General features: G+C 47.5%; 1 protein-coding gene across 2 annotated transcripts in view; it reads left to right on the forward strand.

Moving 5' to 3' along the window:
* SLIT3 (slit guidance ligand 3) overlaps positions 1-24,069 on the forward strand; it is a gene marked incomplete at its 5' end in the record, with an annotated part of 602,061 nt that overhangs the window by 494,221 nt on the left and 83,771 nt on the right. For both annotated transcript variants that reach the window (XM_084244368.1, XM_084244367.1), the window contains 4 exons: positions 9,950-10,093; positions 11,336-11,499; positions 21,333-21,483; positions 22,638-22,712. In XM_084244368.1, coding sequence (XP_084100494.1) covers positions 9,950-10,093; positions 11,336-11,499; positions 21,333-21,483; positions 22,638-22,712 — 534 coding nt within the window. The remainder of the gene's footprint in view (positions 1-9,949; positions 10,094-11,335; positions 11,500-21,332; positions 21,484-22,637; positions 22,713-24,069) is intronic.

Below are 24,069 nucleotides of genomic sequence, written 5' to 3' on the forward strand. Positions count from 1 at the left end.
GTTATAACTGCTACCATAAGGCTAGTTAACTGTAGCTATTAATCCCTTGAAAGAAGGGTAACAATGGTATCAGCCTTGAGGTAGTTTGGAGGGTGTTATGTCCCACTGGGCAGGGTGAATATCCTTTTACAATCTGTGTGCTCGGTGAGGAAAAGAAAATGGCCTTGCAAGCATTAAGGAGAAACAGAGCAAGCATCAAGGTGCCTAGTAGGATGCATGACAGGTAGCAATGAGTTAATAAGTGCAAGCTTTTTAAGAAAGAAATGTACCCCTGCTCCAAGCTGACAGCGGTCTTGGTCTTGCCGTGAGCAGAACTAGGGGACTTTGCTTAGGTCTTGGTCTTGCCGTGAGCAGAACTAGGGGACTTTGCTTAGAGCCGGAAAGCAACTCCAGTTTAACATAACTGTTTTGAGAGGAGGGAATTAAATAGCTGGGAGTTAAGACAAAGCCCCCACCCCCCTTCCCTGGAAATGAAGAGTTGCCACTACTCAGGCAAGCTCACTTACCAAAAAGAACCAGCGATGGGAGCTGTCATTGGATTTTGACCTGCTGTTGAGCAGTTGGGAAGCAGGTCCTGATTAGATCTAATTTAGCATTTGGCCGCTGTAGATTGGATTTCTCCTTGTTAGGCTGGAGACACTCTGATAAGAAAGCTCTGATTAGAATACCCTTGCAGTCTGAGTGATTTCCTCTACTTCGCAGCAAAGGCTTTTTGTAAGAGGTTTGTTTTTTTCTGCTCTCTCCGCATCTTTGAAATAGTTGGTGCATCAGAGCCAAGCCATCTCTGCCCCAGGAAGGGGTCTTGGATAATTCCTTTCTGCCACTTGTCATGAAGCTACTGGTAATAACGTGGATACCTATGGTTGTCTGTCCCCCTCTGCCCGTGAACTTTTCAGCCCTCCCAGCAAACTTGCCCAGCCAGTATGGACCCTGTCCTCCAGGGTGATTTTCTGGACTTGCTCATTTGGGCAGATGCAATATACTAATAGTGGAAAAACTTAGGCTTCAGCGTTTCTCTGCAAAAGGGTATTCATGGACAAGCTTCACTGGTCCTAGAAATTACCCCTGAAACCCAATCCCCTGCCCTCTGGGAGTCAGCCTCGAAAGGGTACCTCCCTGAGCTTAAGTTCCAAAGTGTCTGAATTCAAAGGAACTTCAGGGCTCTTAGCACAGCCCCTAGGCCCCACCACCAATCCCCCTCCCTAGATTCTGACAGCTCTGATGGGCTCATTTGCTGATGGTTTCTGAGATAAGTCGCCACTGCATAGTTAGAAGGTTTGGAAGCTCTTTCTTGTACTAAACCTCAGTAATGGCTTCCGAAAACTCAGAAAAGGCTATTATCATAGACTTCAAATGTTTGAAAATTGCTAGTACATCTCCCTGCAGTTAATCCTAAACAGGTTCGGTCCCTGAAGGCATTCGTTGTATAAAAGCACATTCATTGCTTATTACTAACAGCCCTTATTATCTTTGGGGGGGTTGCAAGTTCATCTGTCAGCATCCCTCCTTAAAACAGGATACAGGGAAGCAAGTCAGGTGCCCATTTAGACAAGAGGAGGTATGTGTGGTGACTCCCTCCTAAGCCACTGAGAACTAAAATATCCCCTATGGGGGTATGTCAGAATCCAAGGTCAGGGTGGACCTTGCTTCCCACTTCAGGGGTAGACACAGCTAGATTACCAAAGTGACCTGTCCTCTTCTCCCAGGTTCCATCCATCCCTTTCTCCCACCAGAAACTTAGGGTAAGTGCTCTTCCTTCTCTCTGCTCTCCTGTCCACCCAGCTTCTGGGCTCCTGGGGTGACTATTGTGATGGCAATCCTGGGCACACCCAGAGCCTTGCCTTGTTGCTCAGAAGTCAGCACTCCCCAAAGCAAGAAGAGCAGTCAGTGCATTTCTAGAACCAACACGTCCACCTCTGATGGGCAGCTGCAAGCTGCGCTGTTACAGGTCCCCCAGGGAATAAAGAACATTCATGTAGCTCTCATTGATTGTAGTCTGTGTAGAAAAGTCATTGAGTGGAGCCGGCCATCATTTGAGGTGAAGGCTTTCATGTAAATGCTAGTCGCGGTCGATGTTAAGCCTGCTCCAGGAGGTCTAAAACCAAACCAGACTATCTTGGGACTGGAATAAGTTAAGACAACCCAGGCACCTGTTGTTCGATTTTCTTGGAAGGCAGACAAGACCATTTGAGGATCGTAGAGGCTGCCAAGCAACATGCCAATTCCAAGAGGCAAAACTTCCCCTCCTGTTGCTCACTTTCCCTCATTAGCTGTTTCACAAGTATTGCTACGGCTGCTAATAAAGCAGTTATCATTGATGGAAGACTTAACATGCTCCAGACCCGTAATGAGCCATTCCATGTGCATCAGTTCACCCAATCTAACCTCATCACAACAATGCTAAGAGGAAGGTAGGATTGAAAGGTCTATTTCAAAGATGGGAAAACTGAGGCACTGAGCAGTTATGTATCACTCAGCATGTAAGTGAGGAGGCCTCGGACCCCCAGCAGCCAGATTCCGGAGTCAGGTGTTAACCACGATACCCTCCTTCATGAACTTCTGCTTCAGACCCACTCATGGCCAGTTCCCCAGAGCCGGCATCCTGACCCAGAGCAAGCACATTCCTCGCTGGCTCCAGTCAAGGACATTAACAAGCTCCTCCTCTTGTTATACCTCAGAGAAGCCCTAGGTTCCAGGGACCTCTGGTTCTTTGTCATCACCCCACTAGCCCTGTAATGCTATGAGAACCACTTGCTTTAAAAGCCTGTGTTGAGATGAGATGATGAGAATTCTCCCCAGCAATCGAAGCAAACTGACTTTATTGTGCTGTGTTTTTTAAATAAAATTTTATTGATCTACCATTAATTACAAAACTGTAAGTTTCAGCAGTACATCTTCACCCTTAGTGTATGAGTCTCACCTCACCCACCACCAAAGGTCTAGTGCCTCTTCCTGATAAATCAGCTGGACACTTCCACCCTCTCCCCCTCTGGTAACTACTGTATTTTTCATAGAGTCTGAGTTGTTTTTGCTGTGACTTGTTAGTTTGGTTATTTATATTCCACATATGAGAAACCAATCCATAATTGTCTTTCACTTTCTGACTCATTTCATTTACCATAATCCCCTCAAGTTCCATCCATGTTTTTGAAAAAGACAAGATTTCATCTTTTTTAATAGTTGAGTAGTATTCCACTGAGGGTATAAACCACAATTTATTTATTGAGTCATCTGTCAATGGCCATTTAAGTTGAGTCCATGACTTGGCTATTGTCAGTACTGCTGCTGTGAAAATAGGACTGCATAAATCTTTCTGAATCAGTGTTTTCATATTCTTTGGTTAAATACTTTGGAGAGGTATTGCTGGATCATATGGTATTTCCACTTTCAGATTTGTAAAGACTCGCAATACTATGTTCCATAGGGGCTGCATGCATTTACATCCCCACCTGTATGCAGTCTTGAGGGAGAAGTGTCTCCCTCTCTCACGTACCTAGAACTTCCTTAGGCAGCTCTTGGGGAAATTTAAATTCTGGAGTCATTTCATGCTTGGTCATTGAATAATGGTGCATCTTTCTAAAGGACTAATTAGTAACCAGGGAGCAATCAGACAGGTGAAGAGCCACCCTAATAGCTGTTGGGGAGGGGAGGGGCAGGCCAGGTCACAACTGCTTGATCCCCTTATCTCGATGGTGACTCCCAGTCTGGGTTCTCAGAATCTCAGTTTCCTCACAACTGCTCAAGGAAAGCCCAGTTGCTTGCCTGTGTGTAGGGCTTGCCTTTGTCAGTGGAGGTGAAGGAAGTCCTGATTTTCAGACACCCAACTGATAGGATTGCTACATTTGCATTTGAATCACCATGACAACCACAGCCCTGACCAGAGGTGCAGTCTTTACTAGGAGAAAAGGGAGGAGTCAGCTCTGCCCCTACTTGGGACTCTTTCTGTTCCTTCTTGTAAGTGTTTGGCCATTGTGGCCCAGGCCCCCCATTTAAAATCACAAAGAAGATTCCACAGAGGGTCACATAGCCTTGACCTACTCGCCCCAGACATCACCAGATTCCTCCCAATGTCCAGTCTGAGGTTTGCAAAGGTCAAAATAAATCTCCTGCATGTCACAGGGGAAAGAAGAGAGCATAATGCTTATTCTCAGGGAAGAGAATGGTCTCTATGACAATTAATGGATAAAGAAATTCAGGATGGCAGAGGGTTAATTATAGAGAAATTTTTAAAAGGGAAGACATATTAATGAGGGAGGTTTGATTATATCCTGCAGCTTAATCAGGGGTCCAGAAAAGCTCCCCTAATTGGTGTCCTCACTAATAGTTTGTCACTGCCTAACGGTGGCAAATATTTCCAGGGACACAGAGAGTACTTTTTTTTTTTTTCAAATAGCTAAAGTCTTTATAACTCTTTCTTTAAAAATCATTCTATTGGAGAAGGCTGAGACAAGGCCATGCCCAGCTGCTGTTGGTACCATCTTTCCCTCCAGTGTGTCTGCATCTGTATGTTTATGAAGCAGAAACTGACCCTGACAGCCTGCTTTCAGAGAGGATGTTCCATGAGGCACCCCCCCTTAGCAGGATCCTCAGCCCATTCCTAGTCCATCTTTTCTGGAAGCACCTCGCTTACTTTTCAGGAAAGGATCACGATACTCTTTCTTGGTACATGTTTTCTGGGAAGGCCTTGTGCTCAAGTTTAGAGTCTGCTTTTGGTGTTTCCACACAAACCCCAAAGAGTAATGAGGAGAAACATAACCCAGTCTTCTGCAGAGCCAGGGGCAGGTGTGGAGAATATAAATACACCCAGAATGATAGCTCTGGTCCACTGAATCAACATGTGAACTGCTGGAGTTACCAAGGTGATTTTAATGCAATTTATCATTCACCCTGATTCCAGATGTTTGTATTTTCCGAGGCTCACAGCAAAACCCTGTGAGCACCCGGGGAATCTGTACTAGGGAGGAGATGTGGGTGAGGGCAGGGCCTCCCTAGTCTTCTGCCCATGTCCCACTTTAGGGAGACTGGATGCTTCCTTGCTTTCTCACAGTCCCCCTCCCCATATTCCCTGGACCCTGACACACTGAAACTACAAGTTGCTACAAGTCATGAGAGCACCTGGGACCTTTCTGTCCAGACCCGGTCCTTTAGCAGAAGGACTCTGGTCACAAGAGCCATTCTTAGCCCAGACTTCAGGGCTTCATTTCTCCCCTCAAGCTTCAGCTTGGTAGCTCTCCATGGCTGTTTCCTGCCTTGCTCTTCCTAAAGTCAACAGCTTCTGGAAAGGATTCTCTCTCAGCAGCAGCATTATGCATTATGTTAGTGAATGGGCTGAGTGCTAATACTTCTTGACGTGGAACATATGTGGAAGCCAAGAGTGATCGGAGCAGAGTGGGGGCAAAGCGCCTCACAGAGCTAACACTTGGAAATAAATTTAGAAGGTGATGTGCATGTACTCCCTCTTGGGTTTGTACTATCCTCCTTAATTCCCTCTGAAGAGAGCCCAGCTCTTTTTGTTGTGTGTTCTTGTGGAATCATCACTAAGTCAAGTGGAGTGGCTACTGAGCATCCTCCCACCGCCTCCCCTAAACATTAGGTACTTCCTGCATCCCTTAGCAAGAGCAAAGCTGGGCACCAGGGCAGCATGATCAGGAGTGAAGTCTTTAGATTCAGATAGATCCAAAGCTCCACCTACTACTTAATTGTACAACTTTGGCCAAAGATACTTAAGCTTTCTGAGTTCCAGAGGTGTCATCTGTCAGATGGAGAGAACAGTTGCTTACTTTGTAGAGCTTTGGGGGAGATCCAGTGAGTTAATGTTTGCAAGGTGTTTGGCAAGTACCTGGTCCTATATAATGCTTATTGCCTGTTGGGTATGACCTTGCAAATTACCTGTCAAGTATGACTTAGATTGCTACCTGTTATTTCTGACCTAGCATATCATCTGTTAGGAAGGCCCAGCTTATTTTCTGTTCAGTCATATGGCTACTGCTGTTCACCTGACCCGGTAATCTCAACCTCTCCCTCTCTTTTGTTTATATGACCTCTGAGGTTCCTTTGGTAAATAGGTCTTGGGAGCATGTGGCCCCAAAAGATGATTGGATCTGCTTCTGGGAAGATCATTATGAACATTACACCCCCCAAATCCCTTGACCCACTGGATCCAACCACAGGTCAAACTAAGATCTAGCTGGGGCATCCAAGTTTTGAGTTGGCATACCTGGCGGCCTCTTAGGTGAGGTAAGGCAGAGTTTCCATCTTCCATATGCTGCTGCTGTCTCTGCTTCATCACTAACCCCTGGTCTGCCCAGCATAGAGTGAGAATTCAAGATGAGCAGAGCATAGAATGCAGCATTCCAGCCCCCAGATCAGCATTTAGTCAATGACCCCTGAAAGCTGCAGCCCCTTGCACAGGTGTAAGCTTCTTGGCAAAGATTCTGCCCTTTCATGCCAATGGCAGTTGGGTGAACATCCTTAAGAGGATTCTATCTGGTGCCAGTTCCTTCCCAAGTATCGGCAGGACTCCTGTTACCTTTACATGACCTAACCACACCTCTGTCTTCCTGAAGCACATCTAGGAGTATTCCAGAGTTAAGTAGTCCCTCCCCAGAAACAGAGGACACCTTCCACTAGGCTGGGAAAAGAGAATGCAGATTTTATGTAATGGATGAGAGATGAGCTTTGAAGTCAGCCAGATTGGAGCCTCACTTACTGCTGGGTGACCTTGGTCAAGTCCATCACCACTCTGACCCTCAGTATTCTCATCGACAGAATGAGGACAATCTTAGTGCTGGTATAAGGATGAAAGAAAAAATGAGCATGGAAAGTGCTTGGCAGAAGGCTGCACACTGAGCTGTGGTCTCTAGAGGTGATGCTGCATTATCATCCTCATTGCACTCAGCAGTTAAACCACTGCAAGATGAGCCATAGAGCAACCTTGATGGACGAAAGGGTGAAGCAGACCTCCAGGGAAAGAGGGACAAAGCCTGTGTTGCAAACTTCTTACAGAACTGCTGAACCCCATTTCAAATAGTTGCTTACTCTCTATTTTTCCATCACAGGGTGTTTTCTTTTTTAATTCCCTTCCAATTCTTATCCATATACCAGACAGTTCAGAGATCTTTTCATGGAAGGCAGACTAAGCTGAGTAGATGCCACCCTTCCTCACAAAGGAGAGTGGACAAAAGATTTAGCTGTTAGATCTTGCTGGTACTGGGGATCAGTGAGGCTGTCCCAGCCATCTAAATCTGTATAAGCAGCTTAATTTTATCTCTCCCTGCACCTCCATCTGGCCTTCGGAGCCAAGCCTTCCAGGAAGGAATGAGTGAGCAGGAGGCTGTGCCCTTTGTGTTTCTTCTTGCTCCTTCTTCCTGAGCCCTGGACCTCGTGCTGTCTTTGCCTGGTCCTCCTGCCAGTCTGGGTTGTTTTGATGCCTTACATCTTTGTGATAACGTTCCACATACACAGCTAGGAGCAAGAGCAAACAGGAAAGCATCTAGCTCAGAAAAGAAGCTTTGATAGGACTGATGGGTAAGGAGCATTGCCAGAGCAGCATTCAGTTTGGATAACTCTTTCAAGGTAGGCCCAAGTAGCCATACCTCTTCCCAGAGCCATCTTTCTTATCCAACTTCTAGCTTTCCCCAGAACCAAGGACTTAAATTAGACTCATTGATCGGCACTGAGCTCTCAAATATAACTGGTTACTCAGATAAAGTAGGTAGAATGAATGAATGAATGAATGAATGAATGAAGAGCAAACAATGGGAAGTAGTGAGGAGTGTGGCAAAAATAGGAAAATATGTCCTATCTAAGGGGGTCAGCCATTTCATGACCCCTTGAGCTTTTAAAAAATTTTCCCTAGAGAAAACAAAAATCTGGGTGTGTGAGAATGTATGTGTGTGTGTGTGTGTGTGTGTGTGTGTGTGTGAAATTTCTAAATTTTTAAAACTCTGGAAGGCTAAATGAATATATTTGCATGCCAGGTATTGCAAAATGTGGCCTTGGAAGCATCTATCATGGGCCATTAGATTGTACCTCTGAAATGGTCTCTTTACTGAATAACTGAATATTTCCTAGTGACTGATACTCTCAGAAGGCTCTAAACATCAAGGTTTGAAACAAATCATTTATCACATACTTTTTTTTTCTTTTTAAACCAAAAAAAAAAAGTATGTGTGTGTCAAGGGTCACTTCATTCCTGACCCTTAGGTGCTTGGCCCTTGTGGGTCCTCTAGCTTTTCCCCCTGTCCCTCTGCTCCATACATGCTCCTTGAAATGTCCCCATAATGGAGTAACTTTGACTAAAATTAAATATACAAAGTTAGGCAATTATTGGAGAAAATGCTTGCAAAGGGGATAGATAGATGAGGGTGGAGGGCAGAAAACTTATTAAAAAAAAATAAGCTGGACCCACCAAATATCTTTTTCTCCTACTTCCAGCATTCCTTCTGGAAAAGACATGACCCTGAGCAAGCCCAGCAAACTCTCAGCCTCAGTTTCCTCACCTGTGACTTGTGAGGCTGGTTCTGCCCAGGTTATTGTGAGAATAATGGGATGTTGGGAAGGCACTTTGAAAAATATGAAGATATTCCAGTACGGTGTGGCAGGAGGACATCTGTGTGAGCCCTTGGGACTGTGCCTATTATTAGCCAGATTGAACAGTTCTTCCACTTGTCACTGCTGCAGCTGCTGCCTGCATGTGGGAGGCACAGGGACCCTCCAGGAGGATGAGGCTGGCAGCAAGAGAGAGGTGGCACTGGTGATAGTGTGCCTGTGGGCATCTTCACTATTCCCACTGAAGAACCATCCTAGGGTCTGTTGTGAAGGACTCCAGAGCCAGCCAGCCCATTACAAAGACCCTAGATCACGGTGCTTTATTTGGGAGTACAGAAGGGAAGGGGCTGAAGGGCTAAAACCACAGGGTCCCTGTGGATAAGAAGTTGGCCCTGGGGGGTGTCTGGTGCCACCCAGGAGGAATCTGTACCATGAAGTTGCATATAGAGTGGGTGTATTCCTTGGCACATGCTGTGCTAAGCACTAAGAATAAAGGAGAGGGATCAAATAGACGTCATCAGATAGTATGCCATCAGAAGACTGGCAGTCTCGGGAGGGGACAAATGGAAAGCAAGAAAGCACATATTCTGTCATCACAACTCAAGAGGAGTGCTATGACAGAAATAAACGGGCTGTGGGACAGTAGTGGGGTCTGGGGGGCTTACTCTATGAGGTGGTCAGAGAAGGCCTCTCTGCGGAGGTGACTGAGCTGATAAGCAGGGGATGAGAAGGACCATCTTATGAGAGGAGCTAGAGTATGTCTGAAGGACACATGAAGTGACTGAAGAGCTAAACCACAGTGGCAGGTGGAGTAGCAGGTAGTGAGTGGGGTATAGTAAGGCTGGGGAGAGGGGCAGAGGTCCGATCACATGGGGCTCCATGTGTGTGTATGTGTGTGGGGGGGGTGGGAAGAGGACAAGTGAGAGCATGCAGAAGAGCACACATACACTTAACCATAGATGTACTTTTTCTGGGAGGATGCCCTATCACTTTCATCAGATTTCCAGTGCACTAAGCACTCCAAAATCACTCTAGGGAGTTTTCTGAATCAAACTTAGTCAACTAAAGCTTTAAAACAATTGTGCCATATGATTTCTTTTCTATGTCTAGAAGCTTTGCATCCTAAAGCAAAATGTGAGTTCCTGAGACACCATTTCCAGTGCTCCTCCAAGGGCACAGATGCCAGGGTAGGCTCCAAGTAAAAGCTCTGGAGACCAGGTGTGCCAGTGCCCAGACATGTTCAGAGTCCCGTTGGCCAAGATCACTCACTTCACTCTCTCTGCTCAGCAGCACAGGGCATCAGGGAGAGCACTGAGCCCTTAGTCTATGCCTGCAGGCACAGCCTTTGCTCCACAGGCAATGACAGGATTAGTGAGTACTGGCTCTCTTCTGCTTGCAGCCTCCTCAATGCCAACAAGATCAACTGTCTGCGAGTAAACACGTTTCAGGATCTGCAGAACCTCAATCTGCTCTCCCTGTATGACAACAAGCTGCAGACCATCAGCAAGGGACTCTTTGCCCCTCTGCAGGCCATCCAGACACTGTGAGTATACCGCCCCAGGTGCCAGCTCATGCCCAGGTGGCAGTGATCCCAAACATGCATCCCCAGAAAACACCCAAAATGAAGGCACAGTGAGAATACACAGAGGGGCTTTCTAGAGCCTGCACTGATAGTGGAAGTACAATATTAGTGCCAGCTTCCCCAGGCTAATGCATAGACCATGCTTGATGCCACACCCAATACTTTCCCCGAATTCAAACTTTTACGCCTCAGACAAACCTATGAGATAAATGATATTATTATCCCCCATTTCGAGATGGAGAAACCAAGGCACAGACAGGTTACATAAACCAATCAAGGTTGCACAGCTGGGAAGAAAAAGAATTTGAATCCAAGCAGAGTTGCTCCTGAGCTGCTCTCTTAACCTCTGTGGCCACTATAATCTGCGCAGGATTGTCTGTTTATGAGCCATCCCTGCCCACCCTCACAACCGGCCACCCAACAAAAGCAAGCCTCTGATAGGAGTGCTCTGGGAACATTCACCTCCCTTTCTGGGGAGCATTTCCTCACTCCCAAACTCTGCAGATATTCATAAATTTTTCACTAACACAGATGACACTTGAATACAAATCACAACTCAGATGTTTGATGGTGCCAGACCCCAACCCAAGCCTGACCATGAGCCTGAAGGTTTCTGGAGACCCCCTGAGTCATTTGGCACTTAGTGCCCGTAGACAGAGACAGGAGCTAATAAAAAGGAAATGCATCTGCTGCGCATGCACCCCAACTCCATGCCATGCACCGTGCACAGTGCTATGCAGTTATTTACTGAGCCGGGGGAGCAAGAACCACAGTGCTGCTCTTGCGAGGAGGAACACACTGACAACAGCAGCACTGCTATATATGGTATGCTCACCAGGTGCCAGTCGCCGTGCCAGCTGCTTTATGCCTGGTGTTACCGAGCTTGAAGGAATAAGATGCAGCCTGCTCTAAGTGTAACCTCTTAGAGTGCAGCTTCTTTGGCCATCAGGATTGGCATGATTGAGCTTCTAGGGTGCAGGGGGGAAGGTGGTGGGTGTCCCACCCCAAGTACAGAGAGCTGTGAACCTGGTTCCCCAGACCACATGCTCGCATGACTGTCTTCTGCAGACAGCAAGCCTCAGGCCCCCTCTCTGAGTCCTGTCTCAAAGCAGCCACCATGCTGTGGAGGGTCCCGCACCACGTGGGCAATGGTGGGGCACAGCATCACGGATCACTCCTGATTCACTTCCATCCCTCTCGCAGCCACTTGGCCCAAAACCCATTTGTGTGTGACTGTCACTTGAAGTGGCTGGCCGACTACCTCCAGGACAACCCCATCGAGACCAGTGGGGCCCGCTGCAGCAGCCCGCGCCGTCTGGCCAACAAGCGCATCAGCCAGATCAAGAGCAAGAAGTTCCGCTGCTCAGGTAATCAGGTTATGGGGCTGGGCCCCACTTTCTGACTCGAGTACAGCAGCCCCAGAGAGGCCAGTAATCCAATCTGGAGGACAGCAAGCGCTGTAATGGCTCCTGGGGAGCATCTTTGCAAATTAAATTGGGGAAATTCAGTTAGCCCTACAGAAAACCAATTATCTTATGGATTTAAAATAAAACACACACACACAAACACACTCTAAAAGCATGGACAGCAGGGGGACAGGGAAGCTGTTTTCAGGAGAAACAGAATCCAGACAACAGCCTAACCCCAGGGCTAGGCAGAAGCCTGAGGTTGGGGCCACCTTTATACCTGTGCCCTTTACAACCTGCATCTGTATTTTTTAGTGTCCAAAGTGGCAGATAGAAAAATAAATATACCCTAGGCCAGAATGCCTGTTGTCTGGGGGGGCCCCTCATCACCTCTAATTCCACCCTTGGTACAGCCCTTCGACCACAGTGTTGTACAGGTTTCACACACATTTTTGCCTGCCTCCTTCCCAGCCCGGATATGTGCCTCAGGCAATGGCAGCAGTAGCAAAGAGCTGTGCTTGGGAAGAAAGCTGAGCCTTGCACTCTAGTTCCCATGCTCTCTCCAGAAATTTCCCCCCTTTCTACCACATCTAGTAAAGAACCTGGAGGTGAAAGGCAGGAAACTTCTCAGCTCATCTTGGAAAGAGCAGGAGCTGTCCTTGACACAAAGCCAGATGGGCAGGCTGTTAAAAATGACTATCATTTGTGTCATTTGCTGCTGGAAATGTTCACCTACCTGTGTTGTCCTCCCAATGCTGAGTAATGGATAGGTGAAAGTACTGAACGGACCCTCACTGTCTGTGATCAGCAAGAGCCCTTCTTACCCCTCCCCCAACCGAAAGCATCTTGCATAAGTGAATTTTCGTGGGGAGAATGTCAACACTGGTGCTGGGAGAGACCAGCAGGCGGCCTTCTGAGTCTTTCAAGTCATTCTTGTCTTCTAAGTCAAACTCCTTAGTTCCTTTCTCTAGAATGATGAACTTTAGCCACCTTATTCTTTTCAACAGAAGCAAATACGTTGAGAGGGCTTGGAGATACTACTGGGGTGTGTGACCATATGAGATGTTGGTCCCAGTCTGTCTTCCCTGGAATCATGATGTCAATTTCCAGGCGCTGTCTCACTTAGGATGAGCAATATGCTAGCTTCTTGTAGGATTTGGTTCATCCAGAAGGTCTCTGAAATTGGCAGAAGTGGTCCGTTCTGTAGCACATGGAGCCAAGGGCTCAGGGGTGAAGGGACACCCCAAGGTCACAGCCAGTGCATGATGGAGGCAGGGCGAGGCCTGAGATCTGGTGGCATCTGGAAGAAAAGGAGCACCTGGGAGAGAGGGCCACCTCCCTAAACGATATCCTTTCCCAATCTCATGCCCTTGCCTTGCCCCCTCCCACCTCGAATTCCTTCCTTAAGTTCTTCCTGGGCTGGCAGCATCTCTGGGAAGAAAACTCCCTCCCTCCCTCTCAGGTGTCACCTGAGGTGCAAACAGCCTTTCCCGAGGTACCTTTCCTCCTGAGGTACACTTCTTATTCCCTCCGCTGCCTCTCTCTGGCAAGGATTAAGTTAATGATCTCTGCCAAGCAATTGTGTCCAAGAAGAGGGGCCGATAAGAGGCAGGGGGAATGCAGGGTACCATCTGCCAGCATCAACCCCTCATTTTGTGTGGGTGCTGGCATGATGTCTGCCCCAGCTTGTGGCCAAGGCCTGAGTGAAAGGGCAGGAGAGGAATCAGCCCAGGCCCTGGGACCTACATCCCCCAGATTAAAGGTCCTAACAGTTGCCTGGGAATGTCTATAGTCAGGGAATGGGGGTGGCAGATTGGGGGTTGGGGATCCAGACAGAGCTAAATGGGGGATTTAGAGATGACCTAGGAAATGCAGAGATGAATTCTATGTCTAATTCTACCTTTGCATTGGAGAGAGCCTGGCTGCTTTTCCTATATGGGATAGGAGTAACTGGAAATGAAAAAAGTAACAAGTGGGATGAAGGGGCAGGATTCTTGGATTGATCCCATCTAAACTCATTTTTTCTTTAAATCAGTATTACTTAGAAAGATTGTTCCTATAAAAGTAGAGAAATGTAGTGTGTGAAGGCCCTGACAAAGCATCGAAAACACTTTTATTTTGTGAAGCTGCAAAGGGATAAGAGAGGCAGAGAGCGGCCTGGCTGAGCTCTGCAAGCCTTGACTTGGAGAGACACTGGAGCGCAGTCCTGCCTTGGCCTAGGGGGTTACAGAAGTCATAGGTCTAAAGCTCTGTTTCCAGGAAGCTCCAGAAGAAATAAGGAGGGGCAGGTGACATGTACTGGATTTGACAGATAATAACTCTGTGTTTTACTTTCCCCTAAAAGCACCCCATTGAAAAGACAGCTGATGTAATTAGGAGCCAATTTGAGGGCTGCTCCTGAAACACATAAAGCCCCTCCTTAGGCGGGGTGTCTGGCTTCCCAGCTGCCCTGTGTCTGCCTCTATCAGCTGCATCTGCCACCCTAGGCAGCAAGATCAGCTTAGAGGTGGATGCTGCCATCAGGCTCTTCTGGCCATCAGATTAAGTCCCCCTGGAAAGGCAGTGTCTGGCAGCCAGGGATCCTAGGCCCAGGTCCAAGGGAACACCTGGCTGTTGGAAGATGCTTCCTGTCTCCCATTACCCTTCCTGGCTTTGTGTGGAGACTGATCAGCAAGAAGGGCCCCCTGGCACAAGAATGGCGGCCACTGACAAAATGTGTCCCCAGTGGCAGACAGCAAGACGCCTCCCGGGACATTATAGAGACCACAGAGGTCACCAGCCTATGCCAGAGATGAAGAAAGCAAGGCCCACAGCAGAAAAGTCTTGTCCAAAGTTATAGAGAATTATTTTCAGGGCCACATCTGGCATCCAGGACTTCTGACATGAAGATTCTTGATCACTTTCTCTACATTTACCTCCATTTCTTTCTGTTGAGGGAAACCAAAGAGAAAGAGAATGATATTTTCAGGCTTGGGGGCAGGAACTTGAAAAGCTTGGATTTTCCCTACTCTGGTACTGAAGCCTTGATCAAACTTCAATAGGAAATCCCAAAACCAGTCTTTACAGAGCCCTGCCACTCTGAGGAGTAAGAGAAGTGTCGAGTCTAGATGCCAGTTGCTAACTCAACTGGGAGAACTTAGGAAGAAAAGAGGCCAGACCCAGAGCTGTGGAGTGACCTTTACTCAGGGTCAGACATTGCAGATGACCTGTGCACTGTCGAGATGCTGAGACCCTTTTATACCCAAAACACCTTGAGGATCAGTGCCCATGTCCCTCCTATCACAGGGCATGGTACAGTTGGATCCTGGCTCATTGTCTCTTCACAATGCACACATCCCCAGTCCAGTGTCAAGGGGAAGGAGTCCCAACTTAGCAGATGCATGAAAACCACCCCTATTCTGGCAGATAGGGCCAGAAAGACTGGGCAACCTCACCTGGGCCCTGGGCATCCAGGACAGCTGGTTGGTGGTTGGTGGACAATTGCCCACAATTCACTGGCAAAGAGGAGAGCAAGAAGGACCCTTCCCCCTTTTGTTCCTTCTCTTAGTCGAAAGAGGTGCCTCATGGCCAGCGGAACAGTCACCCCTCTATAAATATTGTTCTCAGACCACCGGAATGTGGGTTACTCAGTCCCAAACCTGAGCCCCACCAGCTTGCCTCTTTCCTCCAGCTAAGAACATGTATTTTCCCTTCACAACCCTCCTCTCTTACACCTTGAAGGATCTGGGATGAACATCTGTCAGCCAGAGTTTGTAAAGAACATTGTGGTATTGCCAGACCACTGGGAATTGTGGACTGTCTCTTGAAGGGACTAGGGGAGTAGACTGCCGGAAGCACCCTCCTGGTGGGATGGTCCCCAGATTGTAGAGGGTGCGGAGGATCCTTCTGCTAAGTGTGGTGTCTCTTCACATCCCTGGGAGTGATCGAGTGGCGTTTAGAGGTTCAGCTCAGGCCTGTGATATGACTGCAGACATCTGGGGTTGTAATTCCCTTGGGAAGGATCCGTTCTGCCGGAGACTCCTCAGTAGGGGTATCCAATAGAGCCCTACCTATTCTTCCCCTTCCTCCTGTGTCTCCCCGGGGCAGGTGCGGGTGGGGGAGAACCTCCTGTCTTCGGAAGTGCTCCTGTGGACCCCTGCTCCTGGTACTAATCACGCCTAGTGGGGGCCTGCTCCGGCTTCCGCTTCTCCACGCTGCTTCCTCTGAGCGCTCCTGTCCTCTCTCTGACGCTGCTTCCTGACCTTGACTCTGACCGGTCGCCGCGGGGCTTTCCTTTGTGCTTGATCTAACCATGTGGTGGAACGATGGAAACGGAACATGGTTCTGTCAAGCACCGCGGAAAGCACCGCGCTCTCCTGCAGCATGGCCTGCCGCCGCCAACGCCGCCGCTGGACACCTCTTCTCTGCTCTGGACCACCTCGGCCCACCACCTACCTGCCAGACCCACCTCTCCCGGTCTAGCCTTGAAAAGGGTGGGGGCGTGGGGGAGTATCCAAAGATTCATAGAGCGCCTCCACCTCCAGGTAGCAGATTCAGACTGAAATAGGTATGGAGGAGCACATTGGGGGCAAGCTAAAAATCTGTGTCCCAAGATCCTCTTCTCCTACCCAAAGCAGCCACAATCCCTTACAGCTAGTCTGGATGCCTGCCCCGTTGGTTCCTGGAAGAGTCCCAGCCCATATCGCCTTCCCAGTGGTAGCTAACCCAAAGATCAAACTGCTGTGACCCACCCCCCTCCCCAGCTGCCACCTTATTGGAAGCATTTGGAATGAATGTGGGCATGAGAATGGATCCAGCCTGCTTGAGTCTGACACTTTGGATTTAATCTGAGTCTCCTTTGTAACTGACTACAGCCCTCATGAGACCTCTGACCCTGGTCCCTGTTGCAGTGTGAAGTCCCTTCGGTTTCCTGGACCTTCCCAGAACAGTTAACACGGAGGCCGAAGTCCTGGCCTCCTCCCATGGTGCTAACTCAGAGCCTCATGGGGACTGTGTAGAAACCTGCTGTCTCCGACCATAAATAGGGGGCTCCTGATATCTCCACTTGGCTCGTTTCTTGATAAATCCTAGACACAGTGTAACCAGCTTGTGTTGTTGGTTCTGCCCTTTACTCTGCATCCTGTCCCGAGAGAGAACCCCGGTGGGAACCAAGTCCTGGTGTAAGCCCAGGAACTGGGCTCCAGGCCCTCCACCCAGAGATTTCATTCTTAGTGCATCCTGTTCATTGTATTATTCTTGGTGTGTCCAGCAAGTCCTGCTTACCAACCTGAGTTGTGTTAACGTATTGGAACGTCACAATATGGCAGGAGTACAACGGCTTTACATCATCCCCTTGTTTAATTTTCACAGCAACCCTCTAACCTTACCAATGTGGTCATTGAGGCGCCAAGAAATTAGCTCACTTGCCCAGTGTCCTCTGAGTCCAGAATGGCTGCCTCTTCTGACCATGATACTTAGCCTTCCTAACTGTGAACTGTCCCATGGCCTTGAATTAACTCAAAAAGACCTTGACCGAATTGCTAGAGAACTGAAACTTTTTTTTCACTCTCTTTTCAACTTACTTCTGTTCATTAAAAAAAAAATAATTTGAGGAAGGTAGAAAATCTCTCAGCAGGAAAATACCAAGATCCATGTGGTACAACAGGACCTCAAGTCTGGAGAAATCCTCTTTCCCTCTGAATAGAGGGGTCATTCTAAGGTCCTCGACATTGCCCCACCATGCCAGGGGCAAAGCCTCTGATAGGGGCCATACTGGTCCCCTGGTCCTGCAGCAGCTAACTTGGGACCAGGCCATGGCATTTCCTCCAGACCAAGGCATTTCCCTCTGCTTCCAGGCAGATGGCTGTATTGGTGACTGATTCTGATAAGGACAGCTGTCCATCCAACTAAATACCAAGTTCTTGATAAAAGAGTTGATGCTTTCCAGCCACCGATATCTGGCCCTCCAGCCTTTGCCCAAGAGTGGATAATTATGTGCCTGGCAGTGTTCTCTTGATTTCTTCCATTCATTACTTATGACCCCTGCTTGTCCATGTAACTCTCCTTCAAAGCTGATGAACCCCAGGAGGCCACCCAAGGCCCCTAATTCGCTTTCTGCTCCTTTCGCCCTTTCATCCCTCCCATCTTAGGGACATGGAGGTAGAAGAGGAGAACTCTGGATATGCATACTGACAGGTCTGTGGTCACAAGATAACCATGAACCTGTGACTGCCACTGGACAAACTGGTTGCCCAAAGGATGACACAGGAGGTGACTGCTCATGACAGAAGCAGCCATCCTGGACCCGGGGCTGGTCTCTGCCACCAAGTCCACCCAAAGAATGGGAGCTCCGACTCCCTGCCTGCTCCCACCCCTCAACTGTCCATTCCCTCCCCAGGAAGTGACTGCAGGGCAGGGATCCATCATAAAATCACATTGCTGTGGACTTCCACCCCCGGACTATTAAAGCTTCTCTGTGATCATGTACCCAGTGTCGTTGTTCTGAGCTGCCTGCGAAAGGGGAGGAGGGCATCAGGGGCAGAAGCAGGCGACATGCCAGATGACATCAGTTCTCCTAAGAGCCATTTCAGCCGGGGTTTAGTTTTATGGCCCTTCTTCAATTCCTCTGAGATCTTTCTCCCATCTGAACTCACCCCCAAGAGAAGATGCTGCAGCCTATTTCAGTTACTCCTCTCCTACTAAGTATTTCTGGCAGTGACAAATATGCTTGGAGATTGAAATTGACTTTTAAAGCTCTGGAAAAGTTAAAAATACTTTGGGGTAGTTATGAGCATTAGGCATAACAAATGGCTCTGAGAAACCCTGGGTAGTTTCGGTAATGAAATATGAAGTGATGGAGGTGGCATTTCAGGCTGGCTCAGACTGGAAAACGAACTCTTTCGGTTTTGTACCTACGCCGTTATTAACATTTCTGGCTCCCACTCATACAAAATATCACACTCCGACCCCCTCATTATTACAAACCAGGGCAATAACACAAACAGCAGGGGGAACAATTCTGGAAAAGAACACATTAGTCCATCGAATCTAATTGCAAAATCATTTCATTAAAATGGGTCAGCGCCTCCATTGCAGAGGTCTGCCAGTTGTAATCTAACTATACTACAGAGAGCAATTCCTGCTAACTACAGACGCTCTCACCTTGATTAAAACCAAAATGCATTTAATCGGCGGCTGTCCCGGCTGCCACCCAGCCCATGCACGCCTTCAGGCTCATCATGTGGAAGAGCAACCAGTGCTCCCTCCTGGCTTGCCTGTGATTGGCACTAGAGGCTTCTCTGCTTTGCAGGAATCCCATTGTAGGTATCTTCTGCAGGAAAATAGATCTGTATGTGTTTGACCTGCCCCTTCACGCTGTCGCTGTGTGGACCCACTGGTAGGAAACAACAGAGGCTAGTATTTAGCAGGGTTTGCAAGTGAAATTTGCCCAGAATTCAACAGATCAATGTGTGTGAGGAAGAATGGCCGAGGTCAGAGTTATTCAGTGGGGTGGACAGATGCTGACAAGCCAATGGCAAAAGATTTGCATAATGCATTGGACCGGGAAGCCACCACAGTGACTGGGGATGTGCGCACAGATTTTGCTTGTAGACACCTCCTGATGGAAGGTGGTGGAGTAGATAAAAGAGCGGACTGAGGAAGGAGCAGAAGAAGAAAGGAGACAGGTTCAGGTGTTACTTCAGAGTCAGTGACCCACCAAATTCATGGGAACTGCCACAGGGAGAAAATGTGAGCGGTAAGGAACCAACAAGACAGAAAATACCTGTTTTCTGCCTCAACATTGCACACCGTGAGAAAATGTCATCCAGCCCACCTCCACCAACTTGGACTTTTATTACCATTCCTAGAAGGATGTGGATAGTCTTTATGCATAGTATGAGTCACATGGACCCCAGCAGCAATCTGCCTGGATTTATTCCTCTGCCAATAATGGAATACCTCTGAGCCTTATTTTCCTCATCTATAAAATGGACTTCTCATAACATCAATGTGTCACAAAGATTAAATGGCATCACCCATTTCATGTTCAAAGAATAGGGCCTGGTTCATGGCCTATGCTCAGTAAATACCATTATTACTAGCTGCAGTGATGTTTTAGTGGCATCAGGTATGCCAGATGTCCCATTAGGTTCTTTAAAACACACACACACACACACACACACACACTCAGTCACAAACATCTCTACAACTCTCAACCCTTCCCCAGAGACTTTCTGCCACCTTAATCTTCCTCTAATCATTATAACAACTCTATTGAAATGGGGCAATGGCAGTAAGTCCTCACCCGATCCATAGGTTCCTGGAAACTGTGGCTTTAAGGGAAGCAACATATAGCAAGTCCTCAAATAACGTCGTTTCATTCAACATCACCTGGGATTTTTTCCCTCATCCAGATTATAGTGAAACAACATTATTCAAGGATCTGCTGTGTTTGATCCATGTTTTACATGTGGAGAGACTTAGTCTAGCACTAGGCAAAGCTTGGACAAGCCCACACTTTCTACTGCTAAAACCTGGGAACTGCTAACACCATATTCATTCCCAGCACAGACAACATGGCCCAGGCATGCCCCAGCCAGCTAAGCACACGAATGATGTTCACATTCTCTGAAACACTTTACCATAAAGACTCACATACGGGACAACTGATGCCCCCAGTGGTATCCTATTTATACATACATCTTGTGGTAGCTTTATACCAATGAAACTTTGAAGGTGAAAGGGTGAAGACCCGACCCTCGTCAGCTACTCCACATCTGACAGGATGAGACAAACTTCCCCCATTACCCATGATTTCCCCCATGATTTGTGGGCTCACAGAGGTTTGCCCAGGTGCAGGAGTGTCATTTCTGATTGTTCCATCAACTCCCCAGGGCATCTCTCAAGATAGCCCGTTGTTAGTCCTACTACCATAACTGTGTGACCTCCAGAGAAATTCAGTTTCCAAAAAATAAATCTTAGCTGCTTTTGGCTCATGGGAACTGGCCTTTTACTATCGTTAGACAGAGCTTGCTCTCAAAGACAGAGGTCAAAGCTGACCCTCACAAGAGTTATGTCTTCAAAGTCTCTAAATCTGAGTTTGTTTTTGTATCCTTTTTTAAAAGGGTATCAGGCAACCCTGAGCCAAATTCCCAAGCAGTAGGACAGTGGGCTCCAATTCACCCAGCCCCCAGCCCTGGTTATTGTCATCCCCAACTTGCAGGGAGGTATCAATCATTATTGATCACCATATGCCAGAGCCCCTTTATTGTGTCACTGTCTGCTTAGATCCTGAGGACAGTAGAGTTTGTGATCCCACCCCCTTCCTCATTCTCAGCCCTGGCAGAGTCTCCATCAAAGCTCCAGTAAAAAAAAAAAAAAAACTCTTCATTTGGATTATCAGGAACATTTAGAGGACCCATGGACTAAGTAGGCCCCACCCCAAATTCAGGCCAAATTCCATGCACATGGGCCCAGGAGCATGTCTCTGAGAACTTCTAAGACTTCCATCAGCTTCTCCAAAAGGTCCATAACCCACAAAATCTTCAGAGCCCACAGAGCTTGAGCCTTATTTCCTTGAGGACTGAAAATGATGAATGACAGAGATCAGATACAAAACAGCAGGACTGGGAGTGGGGAGAACCCCAACCAGGTGGCCCTGACATGAAGGCAATGATGTATCTGTCCCTCAACCCCCCTCAGTTTTTCATTTCTCCCCATGGGTCCCTCTGTGTGTCTCCCCAACCCCACTGCCCACAATCTCACCACCTGTTGGGCACCCGGGTGATGCTGATGCACCTCTTTGGCCCGCCCAGGCTCAGAGGACTACCGCAGCAGGTTCAGCAGTGAGTGCTTCATGGACCTTGTGTGCCCCGAGAAATGCCGCTGCGAGGGCACCATTGTGGACTGCTCCAACCAGAAGCTGGCCCGCATCCCAAGCCACCTCCCAGAATATGTCACTGATTTGTAAGTACTTCCTGGGCATGAACCCCTATACATCCCCATGTACCCGGTAACATGGGCTCCCCCTAGCTGTTCTCCATCCCTGAGGCCATCCCACTCACAATTCCACTTTGTTCATCCTACATTTTTTTGGATCTCCACTGTGGGCCAGGCTCAGTGCCAGGCCCACCAGTTTCCACAGTGGGCAAAGTAGACAGTCCCCAGTGGCCCTTATGAAACTTACATTATAGCCAGAAAGAGATTAAATAATTACAGTAAAGCAAGAAGACAACACAAATGATTAAACATATCTGAGTCTCCATTTCCCTGTGCTAATAAAGAAACATGTTGGTTTATGCAGAAGAGGAAGAGCTGAAGAGTTACAGCACAGTGGGAGTTAAGGCACTGCACATGGGGACTGGCAGACCAGGATTCCCTTCTATCCCGGGCATGGAGGAGGTTGCTTCTCAGGCAGAGTCTCGGATTCTTAGCTGTAGTGGAAATGATGCTATCTGCCTTCTAGGGTGGTTAGATTAAGAGAAAGCAAGGCCAGAATGCATCTTGAATTCTGCCATGTAAAAAGTCCGGCATAAATGGTAGCGGTCTTCATTAGTGCTATAATTCTCTCAGGCATAACAAATCACAGCAGGACTTGGCAGTGCACAGCCTTTGGGCCTGGCTCCCCCTAGGTGAGTGTGAATGTTGGAAGTGGAGTCGCTGAGCTGACCCCAGCAGGAGGATGTGATCAGGAAGGAGCCTAAGTGTTGGAACTTAGGGAGCACATGGGAAACCATTCTGGAGGGTTTCAGTAAGTAAGCATTAGTAGCCCAACAAAAATGAAGATAGATTGTTGGCAACTGGTTATCTGGATGATGAAAAGATGTGCATGCTGAGTACAAAAACCTCATATACCCTAATAAAGGGCTTCCTCCAGGAGAAGAAACCTTCTCTGTGTTCTTTCCTACCCATTCACATGCTGTCTTCCTGATGGATGCCCGGACTGAGTGGACAGACACCAACATTTTCCATGGTTCTGTTGACCTTGGCTGAGTGTGAGGTCCAGGCAGCAACTCAGCTGAAATCATGGGAGAGTAGAGGTGTGGGGAGACTCAATAGAGGGCAGCAAAGGAAATGCTCAGCCACAACTAACCAACCTCATCTCCTTGTTTCCTATATAGGCGGCTGAACGACAATGAGATATCTGTTCTGGAAGCCACTGGTATCTTCAAGAAGTTGCCTAACCTGCGGAAAATGTAAGTCAGACTGCTCACCCCCCACACCCCAGGATTGTGTTGCGAGGAACTGGTAGACCCTCATCCTGTCTCACCACTCAGCCACATTCTGACCCCTTCTCTGGGCACATAATAAGAAGCAGGACTCTAAGGCATGGCCATGTAGACACAGACTGAAGTGAACTTCACTGTTTTAAAAGCATCCAGCATCATGTAAAACATATCTGTCCCATGCATCTTGATCCCCCATCTATACCCAATATCTACCCCACGAACTGATGGTAAGGATGCAGGAAAGGGCCAGCAATGGGAAATGGTTCATGTCACTTAGTCATTTTTATAAGGTGTTGGTTTAAAGGTCTGGGGTTTGGGGGGGGGGGTTGTTTTTGAGTCAATTATTTTATTGAGGTATCATTGATTGTATATGTTTTAGGAATATACGTTCACACTTCACCCACCACAGTCCACCCTTTTGTCCCCACCCTTCACCCCTTCCCTCTGGTAACCTCAGTTCTGTTGTCAGAATCCAAGGATTTGTTTTCATTTTGACTGCTCAGCTACTTAGTTTGTTTATGTTCCACATAGGAGTAAAACCATCCAATACCTGTCTTTCTCCTTCTGACTTATTTTTCATAGCATGATCCCCTCCAGTTCCACCCCCATAGCTCCCTAATATTCCTTTGTGTATATATACCGCATCTTCTTAACCCACTCATCTGTCATTGGGCACTTAGGGTGCTTCCATAACTTGGCTATTGTAAGTAGCGCTGTAGTGAAGATAGGAGTGCACACATCTTCAAATTAGTATTTTCATCTTCTTGGGATAGGTACCTAGAAGTGAAATTGTTAGTTCTATTTTTCATTTTTGAAGAACCTCTATACCATTTTCCAAAATATCTCCTCCAATTTACATTCCCATCAACAGTGCACAAGAGTTCCCTTTTCACCACACCCTCACCAATACCTGTTGTTTCCAGTCCTTTTTGTTTTGGGCCATTTTCCTGATATGAGGTGATATCTCATTTGTGGTCTTGATTTGCATTTCCTTAATAACAAGTAGCAATGAGCATTTTTTTTTTCATTTGCCTGTTAGTCATCTCCGTATCTTCTGTAAAGAACTAGCTACACAGATCTGCCAATTTTTTTGATAAGGTTAGTTTGATGTTGAGCCATAAGAGTTGAGCCTTATATACCTTAGATATAAACCCCTTATCGATGTATGATGTGCAGAAGTCTTCTCCCATTCAGTCCTATGTCTTCATTTTGATGGTTGTCTGCTTTGCAGAAGCTTTTTAGTTTGATGTAGTCCCTTTGTTTATTTTTGCCTTTGTTTCCCTTGCCATTGAGCAATATCACAAAATACATCTCTAAGACCAAT

This window comes from Talpa europaea, assembly GCF_964194135.1.
Source record: "Talpa europaea genome assembly, chromosome: 9".
Lineage (NCBI taxonomy): Eukaryota > Metazoa > Chordata > Mammalia > Eulipotyphla > Talpidae > Talpa > Talpa europaea.